At 42.1% G+C, this 20,442-nt stretch overlaps 1 protein-coding gene across 3 annotated transcripts; it reads right to left on the bottom strand.

Moving 5' to 3' along the window:
* Positions 1–1,055: 1,055 nt before the first annotated feature.
* LOC148011211 (histone deacetylase 1-like) lies at positions 1,056–8,650 on the bottom strand. 3 transcript variants are annotated; one of them, XM_087670090.1, is made up of 7 exons: positions 7,514–8,645; positions 6,972–7,412; positions 6,627–6,860; positions 6,371–6,501; positions 3,902–4,007; positions 3,747–3,788; positions 1,056–1,920 (listed from the first exon to the last, which is right to left on the bottom strand). In XM_087670090.1, exons 1-7 carry the CDS (start codon positions 8,036–8,038, stop codon positions 1,762–1,764), a joined length of 1,638 nt encoding a protein of 545 aa, XP_087526216.1. In that variant the 5' UTR covers positions 8,039–8,645; the 3' UTR covers positions 1,056–1,761. The 3 variants fall into 3 exon arrangements, with proteins under 3 accessions (XP_087526216.1, XP_087526217.1, XP_087526218.1); XM_087670091.1 differs by lacking the exon at positions 3,902–4,007 and having other exon boundaries at positions 7,514–8,650; XM_087670092.1 differs by lacking the exons at positions 3,747–3,788; positions 3,902–4,007 and having other exon boundaries at positions 7,514–8,650.
* Positions 8,651–20,442: the final 11,792 nt, after the last annotated feature.

The raw sequence follows: 20,442 nt of genomic DNA, 5'->3' as shown, positions 1-20,442 counted from the left end.
TCACAGAGCTTGGTACTGTTGAGAGAACACAAAGATGGTGAGATAGGTTGGTTTATCACGAGCTAGGGGTGGATTGCTAATGTACTAACTCGCTTGGGGCATACTATTAATGGTCACACACACACAACACACACACAAAGCTAATAAAATATTGTGAATGCTCTTAATTAAGGACCTTCAATAAAGGCTAAGAGTTGGAGCTAGCTAAAACTAAGATTTAATTTCCAAGTGGATCTGTAAAGGCATGAGCTTGCACATCAACATGGCATAATCTTAAGCCTAGCTAACACTAAGATTTAATTTCTAAGTGGATATATAAAGGCTACAAGCTCCTGCAAATATGGCATAATCAAGCCTTTTCCTTCTCTTCCCCCCAACCCCACCCACACACACACAGAGTTGTGACAAAGAGGTATAGAAGGAAACTTGAGCAGATTTCTCCTCTAAGCAATGACATGTTTAGTGAAGGCCAGTATCAAAGCTTACAGCAACTCCAAGCCATTTCATGGAGAGAAATAAACTTACTCCTACAAGCCAACAAAGGAAGTACAATGGGACATCCCCTACATTGTTGACCAACTTCCAAAAAGAATTCTCCCAACCTCTCCACCATAGATCACTCATGGCACTCAAAAGTTGAACAGTCTATTCTCAGTCCTATTAAGATAATTCATATTCACTTCTACAAAAGCAAGTCACACTTTTAGACGCTTATAGATATTTATGCTGCCAGAGAAGGGCAACCCAGGGTTTGGACTCACAGAACCATGAAACTCAAACCAACTGGCTACAGCCCCACTAACAGCTACATCACCTTTTAGAGACTTTGAGCAGCAATGTCACTTGTGCTGAATTGAAATCCAAACATGTGAGTGACAATGGGAGGAGGTTAAATAGCAAATATAGGAGCAGCTCACAGTGAGGCATTAAGAACCTTAATACACCAAATTTTCAGACAAGCATTCACTCGTGTCCAAATGTGTACTCTTTTCACGTGCATGACACTGGATACTAGAATTGACAAACAAGAGCCAATAGAAAAACAGTCAAACTGAATCATTTGTAGGTTTTCCTCTCATGGCATTTTCACAACAAAACCTCCCTCTTCAAACATATAGAGGTTTTTGTTCAGTTTTGCAAATTGCTTGATACAACCTTCTGTTTTTCATAAACACTGATGAGGGGTCAAACAGTGAACTCCAATTTTACAAACTGCTACTACATTGACCCTTTAAGGGCAAAACAAATTAGTCGATAATGCTCTTTGGGTTAGTGCACTAAGTTAATTTCTTACAGGGTTGTCTTGAGATCCACTCAAATGGTTTTTAGTCATTGATGCAAGTAATGGCCTGCAGTGTCGAAACATTCACAGACATTCTCCTTAGCTGTGTACCATGATTTACAGTTTCTGCTTCTGAGGGGTTGCAGCATTTCATGATTCAACAATACCACCAAAACAGTATGCTTTTGGTAGAACCTGTACATGTGCGAGGAACCAAGGGTGTCTTGGAGCTCCCAGAAAAAGAGAGATGCCTTTTTGAAACAATGTTACACCATGCCATCAAGCTTCTCTGCAAGACATGACAAGGATGCAGTTGATATTAACCCTGCACCTAATGAGAGGATTGGGTCTGAAATATTGAACTATTCATTGTACAGACTGAAGATACAGAAATGTTCCCTGACATTCCTTTGTCACCTAAACCATTCAGTAAGACTTCCTTTTTGGCACTGTTTGGGTTTGTCTCCCACTTTTACCATTCACTCCTTGGACAAAACTGTTGAGCCACAAGCCAGCCCTTGAGACTTCTCAGTTGCTGTGACAGATGGTGCGTGCATTGCACCAGATGCAATCTCCTTTCCCTCTGTGTTAGGAAACTTTTCTAGATCATCCACTCTTGGTGCCTCCAGACATCGAACCTGTAAAAAAAACTAGTCCAAATGAATCTCTCTCTCTCTCTCTCTCTCTCTCTCTCACAACAATAAACAAGTGGCTACGCTGATGATAAGCCCCTTATTTTATTAACCCACTGACCCACATTCAAATCTTCCTTTTTCTAGACCTATACTAAATGACCATGCAGAATGTAGTTGAATGTCTGGTCACCACACATTCAACTTAACCAACTGAGCTACACCCGTTTACTCTCTCTCTCTCTCATAATGGGCAATTGCATTAATTACTATGAATGTAAAATACAAGAATCACAAGAGAACTATATGTACAGCAAAGAGGCTGAAGAGACTGTCAGCATTCCAAGACATCGAATCATCACTGCAAAAGAGAGCCACATACTTTATGGTGCTACACTACCAATATGACTGCACTCAAGAATGAGAATCTCTCTTTTTTTTCGCAATCAAGTGGCTACACTAGTGGTAAGCCACTCTCTCTATCTATCTACCCACACAAGCGATTTGATTCTTCACATCTTTCCGTTCTTTGTTTCCCTGCTCTCTCTCTCTCTCTCTCTCTCTCTACCCACACGAGCAATTTGATCCTTCACATCTTTCCGTTCTTTGTTTCAAAGCTCAGTTATCCTTTGTTCTTCCAGTGGCTACCCTAATGGTAGACCGCTCATTTTATCAATCCGCTGACCCAGATTCAAATCTTGATTTTTAATCCTATCACTAGACAACCATACTTGTGTAGGAATTGAACCCAAGACCTTCTGGTCACCATGTACTCAACCTACCAAATGAGCTATGCCGATTTATATCAGTTATTTTTTCTACATCATCATCACTTCCCTACAAATCAGTGTGTATGCATGGATACACGCACCCATGCATGTGTGCACCTGCATGTGCAAAAGGGTCACTCAGGGACAAAAGGAACAAAAATACAGCACACTATGGAGCAATGTAGATAAAATTCCTGATCTAAACAGCCAGACTAGTACAAAGGCAGTGAAGGAAATATGTAAGAACCAAGATGCTGGCTTTGAGAAGATATCCATCTGGGTCAAGAGATGCAGCAGCAACTCTTATGCATATTCCAACCTTCTCTGCAAAAGGAATTGGAGAACGTCTGGAGGAGATGCGCATGCAAATGGCCACCAAACTAAGTGAGATGTGCAAAGAGATGGAGAAAAATATCATGACCAAAATCTTCACATCAATGAGCTGAAGACCGAAATTGCAACTCTTGAGAGAGAAAATCAGAGCCTAAAAACCTGCATAGCACTGACAAAGGCGAAATTACAGCCATCATCAACAAGGAGCTGAATTTCATTAAGGACCAAATGAAGAGCATCAAGGAGCACAAGGAGAGGATTGTCAACAAGGTAAATACATGGGCTGAGATGCTCCGAAAAACACAAAAATAGAAGATGCAAGCAATTGGATTGAGGTTGCCCAGAACCAAAAAGATAACCCCACGATCATCAATGAAACTCTTGGAATGAAATAAGGGGGGCTCTTCAACTAAACAGGATGAGGTTTTCCTATTTACTTGGGTTTCTTACTGATCTCTGCCAAAACGTCTTTCATGGATTAGTATGATTCCTCATCTCCAGAGAATTAAAGGCCTTGTATAGACATTTCTGTGTAAATCTTTATTTCTTCTCTGCTAAACCCCCTGAAAATTAAATAATAATCTTTATCTTCAACTTTGTGTGCCATCAATTCATTAACAGTATCATAATTCAAAAAAAGTGCATGTCAGACACAGTTACAAGTGCTAACATCTTTAACAAAAAGTTGGATGATGAGAAAAGCCTAGAACAAAAAAAATTAAAAAGTACCTCTTCTTTGGGTTCTCTTGTATCCATGCTGTCAATCTCATCCTGTGATAAAGTGATTTACTGTGAGTTAAATTGTCACTTACATTTATAAGAGCCATCTTCAGCATGATCTAGAATTACAAGAAACTGAAAGGCTTTGAACACATATGAGCAACCTTCTGTTGTTTTACTCTTTTCAGCATGTGTTCTGGTTGTACTTCACTTGCATTTTCTTCTGGCTTTACTTGCTTAGTGACATGTTCCAGTACTGAAGCATGACGTCTATTAAAAGAACAAGAAAATCAATCAATAACAGACTATCAAATGAGTCTTGCACTCCTTTTCTTGTGGTACATTATATTACTGTGTGGGAAACCCTAAGTGGGGTGAAACTCCACCATGAAGTACCATGGTTTACAATACTATATTGTTGGCGAAAAACCCCAGATGGGGTGAAGACCCAGAAACAATTACAACCAAAGGTAATCAGAGATTTGCACAATCTATCTAAAAGTGACAAGAAACAAGTTATAATGCGGTCTATCATGAAACCAACTCAATCAAAGATATCGGCCATTCTCAATGCCCACAAAGGAGTGAAGGGATAGTGCTCTGCCAAGGTGGCATATACTGAAGGGCTCTCCTTACTGAAGATTAGCTAGCAACCAGCCTTCAAAATGTGTAACCCTCTGAGGTTCCCAATGAGTTCCTACACATTCTGAGGCATATACTGAATGGCTCTTCTCACTGAAGATTAGCTAGCAACCAACCTTCAACACGTGCCACCCTTTGATGTTCCCAATAAGCTCCTAGACATTCATTTATGACACCAATGGTTCTAATACCTGCTGGTTGGGCAAGCTTGGCATCTAATCCCACCATAGCAAATACCGGCCTGTGTTGAAGACTGTTCTATATCTCTGCCTCACAGAGTGACTGCTAGCAGAAAGCTCCCCAAGTGATACACCCAAGACCAAGCTCTCCACACAAACTACGTTGTCTCATATGACCATAGACAATGCTTTGGTATCTCCATGCATTGTCGCGGGCAACATTAGCAAACCCTGTCACATTGCATATGTACCCCATGTACCACCAGCCAAAGGAAGGAGACCCTTTGCACCTCCACTTGTCCCATATGCACCTCTCACACACCTTAAGGTGCATCTCAAAAGCTTTATGATGCTTTAATCTACCCAACACCAGCTATGGGTGAGAGCCTCGCCCATATCATCTTGCATCAGAATATGTTTCCCAATCCATGCTGCATAGGCAAAGAAACTGAAGTCTATGAAACTAAAGAGGCTGGCAAGCTCCACTTAGACCCCAGCCAGCCCATCTACAGCTCTAATCCCCCCACATCCACAAGGTGCCACTCACAATTGTCTGACCAAGCAAGGTGTGGGTCTAGGTTCCATGACTTCCCCAGAAACTCAATGGCACAAAGGAAGGTCAAGGAAAGATACACCTGGTTTCCTCCATCCAAGGCTAGCCGACTACCCACTTCTGTTGTAAAGAAGGTCTTTTGGGGAGAGCCAATGACCACTCCTACAACCTGTACTGAGACACCCAGAACTCAGCCACCTAGCCATTGCCTAGTCATACATGCTCTCTGTATGGCAGGGCAAGGGAAGGAAGAAACAGGATGTGGGTAGCCACCACATCTGCATCTAGGTAAATGTCCCTCCATACTCTAATGGAGTGGGTAGGCCCCATGGCCCCAGCCTCCCATGGTGCCCATTGAATATGCCCTCACTCACTAAGCTGCAAGCCCTCCTTGTCCTCAACCTGCCATTCTATATCACAAGCTGTCTGTCAATCTGCTCCTGGTAACTTGCGGGTCTTGGCTCTAGCACCTTACACGAGTGCTGCCACACCCGCAGCAAGCTGTGCAAGGAGGATCAGGGGAGATTGGTCGGTCTTATGGTGAAGATCCACCTTGACCCCGAGCAGCACCACCATGCAGCATGACCTCTGGGTGTCATCTCGGCCTATGATCCACCCACCCCTCCTGCAAAGTAGCAAGTTGTAACACACCACTTGGGGTTGACCTGCAAAAAGCCTCAGGCTTCCCCAACCAAACAGCCAACCATTCTATGATCTGTCCATTGTGGTGTGTTCATGGCTGCTGACAACAGCACCCCAGCCCAAAAACCTGCTAAACCAGCAACAAAGATCCCCAACGTGCATTTCCTCCTCCACCATGCCAAAGTGAAAGTTTGGCCATAGCCATGGAGCCTACAACATAATCGTGAAGCTATAACTAGCACAAACTCCACAACGGAGTGTCGGGTAAAAAAGAAAACTCACCATCTGCTTGAATGTGAAAAAGAGAATACATGGGCTGACTAGACAAAATGCCAAAAGTAGTCTGCCACTGAGTTGACAGATTAAGCTTTTTGCTCATCAAACTAAATAATCAACCTTCAAATAGACTTTTACCCTCCATCTTTTAATCATACACTTAAAAGTTTGTAGTTAATTGATTCTTCACTCCCTCAAAAAGATAGGCAATTGCAAATAAAAGACAGGAATCCAGTACATTGCAAAAGAGCACTTGAGACAAGCATAGAAAAGAAGAAGCATATAATCACCAATGAGTACTTTGTCACTGCTTGATATTTATACTTGAATGTGACACACACCTTGTATGGAACAGATTACTGTCATCTGTATCTCGATGCTTGTGCTTCCGGTCATTCTCCTCTGAATCTGATCCCGAGAATTCTCCATCCCAATTTTTCCCCCTTGCACGAGTATCATCATCTTCCTCATCCTAAAATGCATTCAATGTACAGGTCAACAAACAGAAGCAAATATGCCAATGCAACATACTGGAATGACCTTGTATCTGGAATCAAGAAACTTGACTAGACAGTGAAAGGAAATGCTGTGCAACACCTGCTCAGGGAACTCTGTGTCAGGAGGTCGCTCTTGAAACTGGACACTGGGTACATTTTGAAGGTTAGATAAGTTATCAAGAAGTTTACTCCTAATAGACTCGAGGTAAGATTTGACATTCTGATTTTCCATATTACTGGGAGTCACATGGAGTGTGTAGTCAGGCCCGAAATATTCATAGTACTCGTTGACTGGCATCTTGTCCTCTAGCTCCACACCAACTGCTACAGCTGTCTGCATCATCTCAAATATTCCAGTCAAACACAATAGCTCCAGTTGTTTATGCTCCTAATCAAGTAAATAAAAAATCATAGCAGCTTGACATTAAGAAATCTGTGCACACACCTCATAACACCAGCATCGTGCTACATTGCGAATGGTATAACCACCGCCTCCAACCAATAGAAGTGGCACATTGAAAGACCTCACGAAACGCACACATTCTCCATGGCCCTTGATTGAAAGATTAAAGCAGCCTAACCTATCTCCTGACAGAGAGTCTGCTCCACACTGGAGAACAACTGCTCCAGGCTGAAAAACTTCCATCACTTTTGATATGATTGGCTTAAATAATGATTGATAACTTTCATCATCAATCCCGTCTTTTAGGGGAACATTCAAGGAGTAATATTTCCCTTTACCATGCCCTATATCCAGCAAATCTCCTGTACCGGGAAAGTAATCACCAAACTTATGGAAAGATACGGTCATAACCCTATCGGTTGTATAGAAGGCTTCTTCAACCCCATCACCATGATGTATGTCAATGTCGACATACAAAACCCGCTGCAGAAACATAAAGCGTGCAATGAATGCTTGATCATCAATTTAACACTTCAAGCCATAAAAGAGGAGGAATTAGGAGGTTGTTATGAACTATGACATACCGTGTGATACTTGAGAAGCTCTAATATAGCCAGCACAATGTCATTGACATAGCAAAAACCAGATGCTTCACATTTTTTGGCATGATGAAGGCCACCAGCCCAATTGATGGCAATATCAGCATGATTGTGATTGAGTTTAACAGCCCCACCCACAGACCCTCCGGCGTAAGTTTGGCAGAATGAATACAGGCCATCAAAGACAGGGCAATCTTCCCCAACATTGAACCGCTTGAGGGCTCTCATCTGCTCATGCTGAGTCTCTGGAGTGACTGCACGCAGGAACGCTATGTAATCATCTGCATGGAAGCGACAGAGATCACTGACACGAGCTGGAAAAGGGCGCAGCACGTCCATTTTGTCATGGAGGCCATAGTGCACAGCAAGCGAGTGCGTCATTCGGATGCGATGAGGCTTCATGGGGTGTCCCTGTCCATAGTAATAGTTCCCAACATCCGAATCATAGAAGTAAGATATTCTTCTCTTTCTGGCTTCAGGACCCGCAATGAGAGAATTTCCCCCCTCCATTGATTTCGATTGTGCAGAATATTGAAAGCTTTTGAGTTGCAAAATCCCTCTTTTCCACTTGTGACTGATCTCAGCTATGTTAGACGAAGGTCCGAATACAGCTCATGCTTGCATTAGTCCATGATTTCAAAGCTTTTCCCCTTTTCTGATTATGATGAAGATGGAAATCATGCACTGAAACAGCCACAAACTCCAGACTGATGGAGTCGGTCAGAAAGTCCCACTAACACTGTCAGTTGAAATTCTCCCTTGAGAATTATCTCACCAGAGACATGAATATTGGACCTCTTTCAGTGATTCTAGCTCATGCTAGCAGACCATGAATTACAGAAAACACCTATCCTGATTGTGACGATGACAAAAATTTTGCAGAACCCATCTGAAATTTCGAGTGATGCTCTTGGCTTGAATTGTCGATGAAGAATGAAGGAGGAAGAATCACCATCAGTAGCAGGTGAGAGGCCGTTAGCAGTCACAGAGAGAGGGGACCCGATCGGGCGCACACTCCCCATATCCAAATCCGTTAGACATATCAAAGTTTACTGCCTTAACAGCTTCTGGTTTTAGCGTTGATTCGAATGGCGGTTAATCGATTAAGGTTCATGTCATATCAAAATTTTCGGCCTTTCCTAGCGTCGATTCAAATGGCGTTTAATCGATTAAGGTTTAGAGGAGAAAATATTTCAGTTATCAATCTAAAAGGGCATTCATTTTTTGCAAATAATGCACATCTGTCCTAGATAATGTAAACTAGGCACTCCATGCCTAGGCTGCACAAGGCCTCTCCTTTGCACCAGTGTCATTAGGTCTATTTAAAAACAAAGGGTGTGGAGGTTGGAATAGGGTGATAAAGATCTTGTTATAGTTTCCAGTTCTTTAACTAAGGGAAACATTGCAAGAATGAGATGTTCCTTAGATTATATTTGGCTTCATCACAAAGGTGGGTTTCTTTCAACACTACCATGTCTAAGCTAGAAAATATGTGCATCCACTCCTGATCATCAACAATGTGCTTAGGGAATGACTTGGATATAAATGCCTCATCCTTTAAGCTCCTTCTATTGAGCCTTTTGTCCTCATCTAGAGCATCCTCACTTGGTAATTGAATATGAATTCTCTAAATAAAGAGTCAGCATCCATTGAAGTTGGGTCTTTACAGATGAGACCAACATATTGCAATCATTCAACAGCCTCTTGTCACATTGCAATACAACTTGGTGGTGATCTCATCATGTCTCAATTAGAGATAGTCATAACCTCAATCCTATATACTTTGAGCTACCTCATGAAGCATTGTCTAGGATCACTTCACAATTGGGATCTCATCATGTCTCAATTAGAGATAGTTGTAACCTCAATGCTATATAATTTGAGCTACCTCATGAAGCGTTGTCCTAGGATCACTTCACAATTGGGATCTTGACTAAAGTCCACACTGGCAAAAGTATGCTCATATTAGAGCCCTCAAGGTTCACATTACTATCAATGATTATGCTAAAGGATTGAAAGTCTTATACATCAACTACTTAAAAGTTTTGAAAGAATATAGTTGTTAAAATTTGCTGGTCAATCTCACACCATTTGATACACCACAATAAAGTCAAGCACCTACTCATCAACTCATTGCTTGCACTCCACAAACTCAATCATCATGCCACTCTACACCCTCCTAGAATGTATTCTCTCCTAATGCTCCTAAGATTGATATTGGAATTAATCTAGGAATTACCCTTAGTTGAAGTCCTTGTAAGAATACTTCTATTGTTTCTAGTTTTAACTCCTTTAACCCATCCTTGAAGGTTCTCCAAAGTATTAGATTCCCTTTCAGCAAACCTTCTAATGGAACTATTACAGTAGTTGATGGTAGGGGTTGTGATGATGCTTGGGTCTATTTATTTGAATTGAAATTTTGTGGTCCTATGAATGGTGGAGCTATGCCATTGTGACGGCATTTTGTGTGGCTCCTCTTGGTTAGGTTGATTCAAGGTAGGTCTTCCAAAGGTATCGCAAATATGGTGGTGGAGGGCGGTACAATGCTGAAATAATCCAATTGCACTCGTGCCTCTCACTATCTCTTGCTCTTGGATGTTTGGGTTTTGCTTCTTGTACGTGGCCCTTGACCTTGTCAATTACCTCTAATTGATTATTTGGGGTAGGTTATTCACCTACTTTGATGGTGGTTGTCTTTTTAAGTGTTAGGTTTAGTGGCAACACTTTTTACACTAAAAGTAATTGTATTTTTAGGGATTGTTGTGAGTCTATTGCTTTTTAGATCGACTTTGATTTCCACATGCTCCTTTCTTTTCTTTGATCACTTCTTCACTATCATTGATTTGTTACTAGTAGTAGGAGCCAAGTACACTAGCTCCTCATTTCTTACTTGAGCTCTTGTAATAGCATTCATCACAAGGATTTTAATTGTGTTTTTATTATTAATCATCTTAAACAAAAAAGACTTAATGGTACCAAAATGACAATTGCCTTACTTATTCTTGATTTCCACTTAGTTCAATCTTGATACATATGGGTTATGCCACCATTCAATAAGTCTCCAATTGGCTCTATTGTCCCTAAGAAGGTCTCATTTATTTGGATACTTCATTAATACCTACTAAGATTAATGGTAGTTCCAACATTAGACAGTCTCACAAGCTTGGATCATGACTTTCCCTTGGCCACAACCACATCCTAACATTATTGCTAGAATGGTATGGTATTCCATAAAGGACTATATTTCCCTCTTTGTTGTATGTGACATACATATTCATGTATTTCGCTTTCTCTAATGACTCTTCTATGAAGTGCACAATGGCTCACTCAAAGGTTGAGTGACCTAGAGATCTTGTAACCCTCAAGGATTGGTTTCTACTCTTGGCACAATTGCTCTTTATTCAACTAAGGGCAGGCCAATTGTGGAGGCCTTCAATAGGAAGATTCTCTATTTTCCATTTGATATCCAACATTGGCATATAGAACAAGATAGGGAAGTCTTCTTGAGATGCTACTATGAGGGAAGGGCTAGGGGGTTTAGAGACGGAGCTAGATGATCAAAGCCACTAGACACACCTAACTTGAGGACCCCTAGGTGCAACGAGATGCAAGTGCACTTAGCTAATCATGGAGTTATCTCTCTCTCTCTCTCTCTCTCTCTCTCTCTCTCTCTCTCTCTCTCTCTCTCTCTCTCTCTCTCTCTCTCTCTCTCTCTCTCTCTCTCTCTCTCTCTCTCTCTCTCTCTCTCTCTCTCTCTCATCTCAAGTAAAATTTCTTAACTCCCTCTTGGCCAGTACACCAATTGCTTTACATAGAACAAGATAAAATTTAGCATATGCATGGGGACCATGTACAAACTCATCTCTAGATTAGTTCCCCTATTTGTGATCCACCTTCCAAACAAAAATCTTTGCGCATTTGTTTCTCTCCTAATAGCATGTAAGTAGACTTAGCCAAGAAGAATAATTCCTGAGAGAAGCACATTGGCTACTCCAATTTGACTCGTGTTTATCATTTTTGGCAAACTTGTTGTCACGATTGATCTCTGCCTTGCAGTCAGTGAAGCACTTGAAATTGCTACATGCTAGAACCCCACCTAGGAGGAGAATGAACAACTCTCCTACAAGAGTATCTTAGTTCAGGTTGAATATGTCAAGACTATTCCCTAGAAGTGTCTCTAGTCCTCCTCTTTCATCTCTTCTTATGTTCCAATGAGACCAAATGTGATGATGAGGCTACAATTGTCAAGCTTATGGCTAAATGAATCATGTCTATTCCTTTCTTATGCTAATGGTATGATCATTGACTTGAGGTTGCTCATGTTGGCAGTTATCTCATAACCTTTGCTAAGCAACGATATGCCATTAGCACTCTTGGGCCAACCCTACATGTATCACTCTCAAGCAGGTAGTTATCCCATGACCATTGCTGAGCAATGGCACACCATTGGCACTCTTTGGTCCAACCCTCATATCTCTCTCATGTTTCAATGCATTGCATCATTTTGGCTCGTGAGCTAGAAGTGCCATCCAATTTGTAGTACCATCTATTATTCAATAAGATTCTTACTAAGGGGATCTGCATGTGACTAATTACTTTGTTAGTCCTTTTTTGCTCACAGATGTTATAACTTATTTGTGCAACTTGACTATGTGACCATTTAACATTGATGCATTTGGTGAATTGGAGTATAAACCCAACGTTTACACTTGGTGATTATCCACCCTTTCTTCTCCTTCACCCTCAATCTAGTTTTCTTAGGATTTTCCTTTACATAATTTTTCTTTTTTGATGTTGCATTGATTTCTTTCCTAGTCCTCTATTTATCACACTTGCAAGCTAGGAAGCTTGCTAACTTTCATTGTTTGCAAGGGAAAATGGGGCCATCAATTTTTGCATTTATGATAAAAAAGTAAAAGTACGGCTTGTCTCTTATTGTATTTTTTGTTATTGGTTAATTGAAAATTTCTCAAGATGTGGTCTTATTTTTGCCTATGTAGATGGTAGCTACACATGTCCCACTAGTTAAACCAATTTTCATGCCTACTTTGGTGTCTATCAAAGATTATTGCCATGATGATAGGAGCGTGCTCACTATGGAGTAATGTAAGGAGTTTGGGCTTAAAGCTAGCATGTGGGGATTTGGAGCTTTGAAGTTTTGCTAACTCGCAAACTTGGAGAACATTATCAATAGGTCTCCTAAAGCTTGGGAGTTGGTGGCTCGGTGTGGGTTGCAATGCTATATTAATGAAATTAATGGGCCAATTCATTTTTCCAATTGTTACAATTTTGTTTGAGGCTATGATCCTCAGACTAGAACAAGTGTGCTAGGGTATTGGGTTGGAAAGGAACATAAAATTGGGATATTAGGGACTCAATTCCAATTTGGTAGAACAAGCCTCATGTCTCCACTAAGGATCAAGAAAACATAGTAAACTCCTTATGTACAGGGAGCTCACACTCAACTGCCAAGACCCATGGACCACTTATTCGTTCAAGCATTTCAAGTGAGCACCTATGGCTATCTCTCACCTAGCCGATGACATGTCTTCGATCCTACTTGGATGTAGTGAGCTTACCTCGATGCCTGAATGAGTTGCCTCCTCCCTCAAGCACACCGGTAGCTCCATGATTCTTGATGCATCCTTAAGCCTCCACCTCCAAGCTCCATCCTCCATAGCTGTGCATGAGATAAGAGAAGAAAAGAGAAGAGAAGACGAAGAGAGGAGATGGTGGAGAGCTTCACCTCCTTGATCCCTCACCCTCACACTCTCACACTCCCTCTCTCAAGCACACACAAGCAAGCAAAGAGAAGAGAAGAAGACAAGGAGAAGAGTCTCTTGTTGCCACACCCAAAGAATGAGCTCTTATTCACTTTTTGAACTTTATATACATGTCCTAAAATCCCATGGGCACCCATCCCCTTTTTTACATGACCGGCCATTGTGGCAAGGTCCTCTTTTCCATTCCCTTCTACTTGGCCTATTTCTTTAGCCTATGCATGTCTACCCTTTTACAATTTGCATAGGAGGGAGCCTAGCACTCTTTTATAAAAATTTTGGGTCGCCTTTCACTTAAAAATGTGCTTTTGCATTCAAATTGATTTTAGAGGCCGCCCTTACACCTTTGCTTGTTTTATGTCTTGCTTTTTCCATTTCATCCACATTTCACTTCTTTTGCTTCCATCTTGAGCTAGGGTTAACATTACCCCCTCCTACAGACGAGTGCCAATCCCATGGCACTTGCGAGGCTTTGTTATTGAGGTTCTGGTGCTTCGAAGGGTGGTTACCTAAGTGGATGATGGGGCCTTGTGTTGATTGGTAGTGGTTGAGGAGCTTGGCAATGATTGCATTGTTGGAGACAGAGGGTATGTTGAGTGGGTGGTGGGGCGTGCAATGTTGGTGGTTATAGCATCCAGTGGTACCTAAAAAGAGAAGACGTGCTCTACCTAGGGGGAGTGTCTGCCTCACCGTGTAGTGCATCATGCTTGTGCTAGTGGAACGGGGAGCTGGGTACCATAGGCACAAGCCTGGGTGATGCCCCACACTTGAGGACCCCATGCGTGTGGAAGTGAGGTGCGATGGTTGCAGCTTAGCATGTCAGGTCTAACCAAGTGTTACCTCCCTACGTATGTCTTGCCCTTGAGGTTCCCTAAGCGTGTGTAGTGGGGGATCAAAAAGGGCTAGGGAGTTAGACAGTCGACTGAGGCCACTAGATGTGCCTAACTTGAGAACCCCTAGGAGCAGTGACTGTGGTCTATGTGCAGCTCACTATGTCTTCATGTGATTCTCTCTTTCCATTTCCATTCTCTTTGTTTTTCTTTTTGTTTGTACTTTCTTTCCTTTTCTTTCTTTCTTTCTCTTTTTTTTTCTTTTTTTTTTGAGTTACATAGTCATGATAGAAGCTAGGCTTCGTCATCAAAGTGAGGTGGAGAAGGAGGCTTAATAGATTTATTAAGGAATTGGCGGCTTTGGAGATACTTCTTGAGATCTAGGCGGACTTGAAGGGTGGTGGTGGAGAGGAATGGATGATTGCAGTGGGTGAAGTGGCTATCACTCATATCCTCTAGAAGAGCGAAGAAAAATGAAGGTAGTAGTGCAGCTCACATCATTAGTCGAGCCATTGCGCAACTATCTATAGCATTAGGATCAAAATGGAGGGTTGGGACGCCGCGCTCCTGCAGAGTGGGGTCTTGCCTAAGGAGTATCCTAAGCAATCTAAGGTAATTATAGATGGTAATAAAGGTAGGTTCAGTGCATGAAGAGATTTCGTTGATAAAGCAAACCATGGTATCATACAAATTTTTTGATGTGAAAATAAGGGCATCTTCATATGTAGTACAATGCAGATTATAGATTATCAAGAAGCCATACCCACTGTGGATATTGGGGTCAAAATCAACTTCTACCCTTCGAGGGTATGGCATGAATGTTGGGTTGTTCTACTCGAAGGGTTGAGTGTTGCAAAAGGCCATCCAAGTATCCATGTTGACATCGCAAATCCACCTTCTCCATGTAGGTTGGCATTCATAACCAAGCACATACCTCGGCGTGTCATAAACTTTGTTTTGTCAAAATTTAGCATCTTCAGTGCCCCATAGAGTAGGGTTGTGTTCTCTCTCCTTCAGCCATTTCTCGCCAAGCCTGCCTCTGATATTAATCACCTCCTCCACCACCTTAATGGGAAAAACTCTATGCAGGCTAGTGGGGAATCGAAAATTAAGATCGAAAGGGTTCCTAGTCGTTTCTTGTCATTCCCAAAACACAAGGTCAGCATGGAATCTTGCCACGGGCATTCGTCCTTGCATGGTGGGATAGGTAGATGTGGTGCTATTACTGGTCTGGTATTCCATCTTCTTCTTGTTTCCTCCACCATTTTTTTCTCCTTTCTCTCAATGCCGAATTTCTATCTGCAGAGGTATCTACTTATATGCTGCTCATCTAGTTATGGGGAAGGAGGTGGCGGGACAAGCTCTTCCTCCTACAGTCCCATTTCAAAGTTCATTTTAGCCTCCTCCTAACTATTGCATTGGCTCTTATTGTGCTCCTTCTATGAATCTAAGTGCATCAACTTCTTGTGGGGTTAGGCTTGCCAATAGGAGATAGTGGCGTTGCTCTTCAAGGCTAAGGCCAACTCCCACGGGTTGTGGTGGCATCTGTAGACCTGCTCTCAGGGTCCTACGTGCAATCCCTAGCTTCTTCTTTATGGCTTCTATGGATTCTCCTTCCTCTGCTTGTGTGACATCTAGTAAGGTATTCAGGAAGGCACGTTGCTAAGTTTGAAAGCCCACTTGGGCAGCCTCTGCTTTGCTTTCAGCAAGTACTTTGTCTTTCTCCACTTGTGCTAGATGGCGGGCCAAGGTTTTCACCCTCCTTTCATTGTGGGTTGCCCACTCTTCTACTCTCTTCGTCATCTCCTTGAAGCTCTCCCCCTGCCTCTGTGTTAAGGTTGTTATCACCTCCTTCTCCTTTTCCAGGTGCTCGATCTTTCTCTCCAACCTCTCCTACTCATCTATCTCTAGCATCACCCTTACTACCATGTCTTTGACCTCTCGGTGATGCTCTTTCTCTTCCTACTCTCTTTCTTCCTCTCTTGCAGCGAGCTCATCCATGCCTAGTGTAGGACTCTCTTCAACTGAGTTTCTAGGTCCTCATGTTGCATTATTAAGAGTTTATATTCATGTTGTAGTCCAAAAAGCTCCTAGTTCTCATCTTCGAGTTGTTTTCTCCATGTTTCCTCCTTTTCTTCCTTGGTATTGAGCTTTGCTTTTAGCTCGCTAATCTCCTTTTGGTATATGGCCACCTACCGGGTTTTTTCTAGCTGGAAGGCCGCCACTAACTCTTTCTCATCTTCCAACTCAGCCATCACTATTCTCTTTTCCTCCTTAGCTTTCTCTAGCTAAGGAAGTAGCTCTGCGGCATACTCGTCGTAGTTAGCGGGTGGCATCATAGTTATAGGGATGGGAGTTGTGGAAGTTCCTACCTTTTTTCACTTAGGGTCCTCCCTTGACTCGGCATTTGCTACTACCAATCTCTTTTGCCCTACTATTGGGGTTTCCACGCTCCTTGCTTGAGCTAGTTCCTTGTTAAGAAAGTAGTGCACCCAGGCCATAAGATTATTGGCATCTGCCATAATCGGGGTTCCCTAAGTAGGCATTGTTGTTGTGGGGGTAGGTACTGACGAAGGAAATTCGGTATGGCAACCTCTATACTATGCCAAACTCCCTTCTGCCACAAAGTGAATGAGATAAGGGCACCACCTAGTCATGGAAGAGCGGACTAGGACGCTATGCAAGAGGGAGAGAAGATTGTAAGGGAGAAGAGATGAAAACTAAGAGAGGAAGAGAGAGTGAGTGAGTGAGAATGAGAGAACTACGAAAAAATAGATGAATCAATAAACTTAAGAGATGGAGAAACCTCAGGACATAACCAATATACACAATATGGACACCAATATCCTGGGCTTATTACATTGTAGAGCACACATAAGCTATAGTAAGAGAAGGAATTCCATAAGCTCATGAAGGTGAATGGGGAAGGCTCAATAGGGCTGAAGGAGGCCTCTTTGCTCTCTCTCTTCTTACAAATTACAAAGGAGAAGGCCTCTTTATATAGGCCTTGAGGGTGTTTAGGGAGGAGGTTAAGATGTAATAGGAATTAACACCACCAAAGCTGCATTAAGGCGGTTCCACCAATATGGAAGCTCCATCTAGATGTTTTGTTGACCAATTTGTACTTAATCAAGCTCCATCATAGGTGAGTTGTCTCCATTCTCCCCCCCATAGCTTGAGTCCAAGAGCTCTCCTATAAAAAAATATAGAGAATCTTCATAAAATAAGATCATATCTAGCAATAATAGAGAGAGAGTAATGAGAGTCCATACATTACTACTACAACTAAGGATGATTTGAGGGTGATTTAGGAGGGGAATTCTAATGGTTTATTAGCTTGAGAGAGAGGATAAGAGAGGGGAAAGGGTTGGGGTCTAATGAATGATGTTTTATGGAAGTGTTAAGTGTGGGGAAGAAAGTATGGCTGTGTATTAAATTGGGAGGTGGTCTCCACTGCAGTTGGAAAAAGTTGGCATCCACCATTTTGGCCATATCTCCCGACTCGTAGCTCCAAAAAATTATAAAAAAATACCAGCCAAAACTTCAGCTCACGCGCTACAACTTTCATGCGAAAAGTTTTTTTGGATCGGAGTGGAAGTATTTTTAAAAAATCTTACAAAATCATGTGCCTGATTTTTCTTCCACTAATGCTTTCAAGAAGGGTCCCATTTGGTTGAATTGTCATAAGGCTCCAAAGTCATGACATTATGAGCCTCACATGCCCTTTGGATGGCTCCAAATCCATTTCATATCTTTCCTTTTCACATTATACATTTTTCCTTCACCTTCCTCCATTGATCTTTACTCTTCACCCCCCCTTGGTAAACCGGTCCATGAAATATTTTCATCCAGTGATGTCTTGGATTTCCCAAGAGGTTGTTCCCACCCTCTTCTTTATTTCAAAGCTCCAAATGTACAAAAAATCAACAAAATGTTAGACAAATATTTTTTGTGATTTTCTCGGATCATATAGCCCCCCCCAACCTGGCTAGAGGTATTTATGCCTCTAGACACTCTTTGGTATCTTGAGCTAACCCCACCCTGATGTGATAGGGTTTTAAGCGCCATCCATTTACACTCGTCTTGTGAACTTTTCCCTCAATGTCTTGAAGTTTGTAGGAGCCATTGTTGAATTTTTTTGTGACCCAAAACGGTCCCTCCCACCGGTAGAGAAACTTGCCATTCTTTCTTTTATCAAAGCGATTGTCATATCAAAGCACTAAAGATCCCTCCTTGATGTTTTTATCTGTTAGCTTCTTGTTGAAATTTTCTCTACGCTTCTCAGCTTCCTAGGAGTAGTGGTTGATGGCTTCTTCACGATCCAATTGTAGCCTCTCTAGGTCCAGTTATCTTTGATGTAACTTCTCCTTTTGAGAGCCTACTGTGCCACCTAATACTCGAAGGCTAGCTAATTTTACCTCAATAGGCAAAAGAGCCTCTTGTCCATAAACTAGATGAAAAGGTGTGAACCCTAACATGGTTTTGAAGGAGGTTCTGTAAGCCCATAGAGCTCCACTAAGGTGCTTGTCCCAATCCTGGGGCCTTGAATGTACCTGTTTACTGATGATTTTACAAATCATTCCATTTACCTTTTCGACCAATCCATTGCATTGAGGGTAGTAAGGGGTAGAGTGTCGTCGTTGAATATTTAGCTTTTGCATGAGTTCACCCACCACATTAGCTCTAAACCCTAGTCCTCTATCTGATAGTATTTCAAGAGGGGTACCAAACCTACAACAAATGTGGTCAAAGATGAATTTACTCACTTCCTTAGCAGTGATTCTTCTAGTTGGCATAGCCTCGGCCCATCTAGTCATGTAATATACCCCCATGATAATATACTCTTTTCCTGATGGAGTGCGTGGTAGAGGCCCTACGGCATCAATTCCCCACTTCTCAAAGGGTCCATAGACCTTGATTGGGGTTTGGGGTTCTGCTATGAGCCGTCGTGGTCCTGATTTCTGACATTCTTCACATGTTTGACACCAATATTTGACATCTCGGTGTAGACTGGGCCAAGTAAAGCCGGCTTGTAGAACCTTTCTACTTGTGATGTCGTGTGCAAAGTGGCCTCCATACACATCATCATGGCAAGCTTTTAAGATTTATTCAATTTCCCATTTTGACGGCACTTTCCTAAGCACACCATCCTTACCAAGACAATACAAACTGTCATTTACTATGCGATATCTTGTAGCCTTCCGAGCTAGCCACTGTCTTTCTCCCTTAGTCAGGTGTTTGGGAGCTTCTCCTTGTTCTAAGAGATGTAGAATATCTTCTAAGTCTTCCTTGCCTTGTCGAAGTGGGGGTTTGATAGCCACTGCTCCCACCATTGACTCATTCAGCTTTGATGATGCTAGATGGTCGGCATCTTTGTTCTGGTCTCTTGGCACATGATGTACTTGTGCCTCCCTAAATCTTCTCATAAGAGATTTGGCCTCTCTCATTTTACTAGAGAGGTTTGTATTTTTGCATGCCCATGTACCTTGCATTTGCCTTACCAATAGCATGGAGTCTCCAAAAGCATTCAATCTCTCAATTGAATTACTAAGACACCAACAAAGACCATGAATTAAAGCTTGATATTCTGCCTCATTGTTAGAGTGGACACCTTCCAAGATGATTCCTTCACAATAGATTTTCTCTCCTAAAGAAGAGAAAACAACAATGCCTGCGGCTGCCTTATCCTTAGTTCTCTTGTATGCACCATCAAAGTAGAGGCTATAAGCATCTACAAGAGTTTTTATGGATGGGGGTGGTGGAAGGTTCTTTCTTTTCACCACGAGTTTTTTCTCATAGCACCTATTTGTCAAAATATCAGCCAAGCATGCCCGAGTTGTTTTTTCAACCTGCACCGTATAGTCAAACTCTTGAAGTCGGACCACCCACTTTGCTATTTTGTCAGAGATTTCCGTATGTTGTAGTGCATAGGGAAACATATCCTCCACAGTGATGATCACAAACCTCTTTGGAAGTAAATATGGCCGAAATTTGGTTACTGCAAACATGAGGGCCAACACTAGTTGTTCCATGGAGGTGTAAGCCTTCTCTGAGGCTTTCATGAGGCGGCTGGCAAAATACACAGGCCTCATGAAGGATGTTTTTGGATCTTTTTGTAGGAGAGCAGCACCAATGGCCTCTTCTCCCACACTAGGGTTTACAAAGAATGTTTCTTCCCAACAAGGCTGGAGGATTATAGGAAGTGACCCCAACATTTTCTTTATCTCCTTAAAATGTCCTTCACTCTGTTCACTCCATACAAGTGTTTCTTAGCGTGTCAGTTGCTGCAGGGGGTATATGGCCT

This window comes from Lygodium microphyllum, chromosome 28 (assembly GCF_053477565.2).
Source record: "Lygodium microphyllum isolate KBCC chromosome 28, Lygodium_microphyllum_v1.1.10, whole genome shotgun sequence".
Lineage (NCBI taxonomy): Eukaryota > Viridiplantae > Streptophyta > Polypodiopsida > Schizaeales > Lygodiaceae > Lygodium > Lygodium microphyllum.
The sequence above is the reverse complement of the archived record's forward strand: the minus strand, read 5'-3'. Positions and strand labels throughout refer to the sequence as shown.

Excerpts from the sequence above, each read along its gene's own strand:
- LOC148011211 (XM_087670090.1), bottom strand. The coding sequence starts at position 8,038 with ATGGAGGGGGGAAATTCTCTCATTGCGGGTCCTGAAGCCAGAAAGAGA. Across the intron at positions 6,502-6,626 it reads ACACAGAGTTCCCTGAGCAG|GATGAGGAAGATGATGATAC; the intron begins GTGTTGCACAGC and ends AATGCATTTTAG. Across the intron at positions 3,789-3,901 it reads AAAGAGTAAAACAACAGAAG|GATGAGATTGACAGCATGGA; the intron begins GTTGCTCATATG and ends ACTTTATCACAG.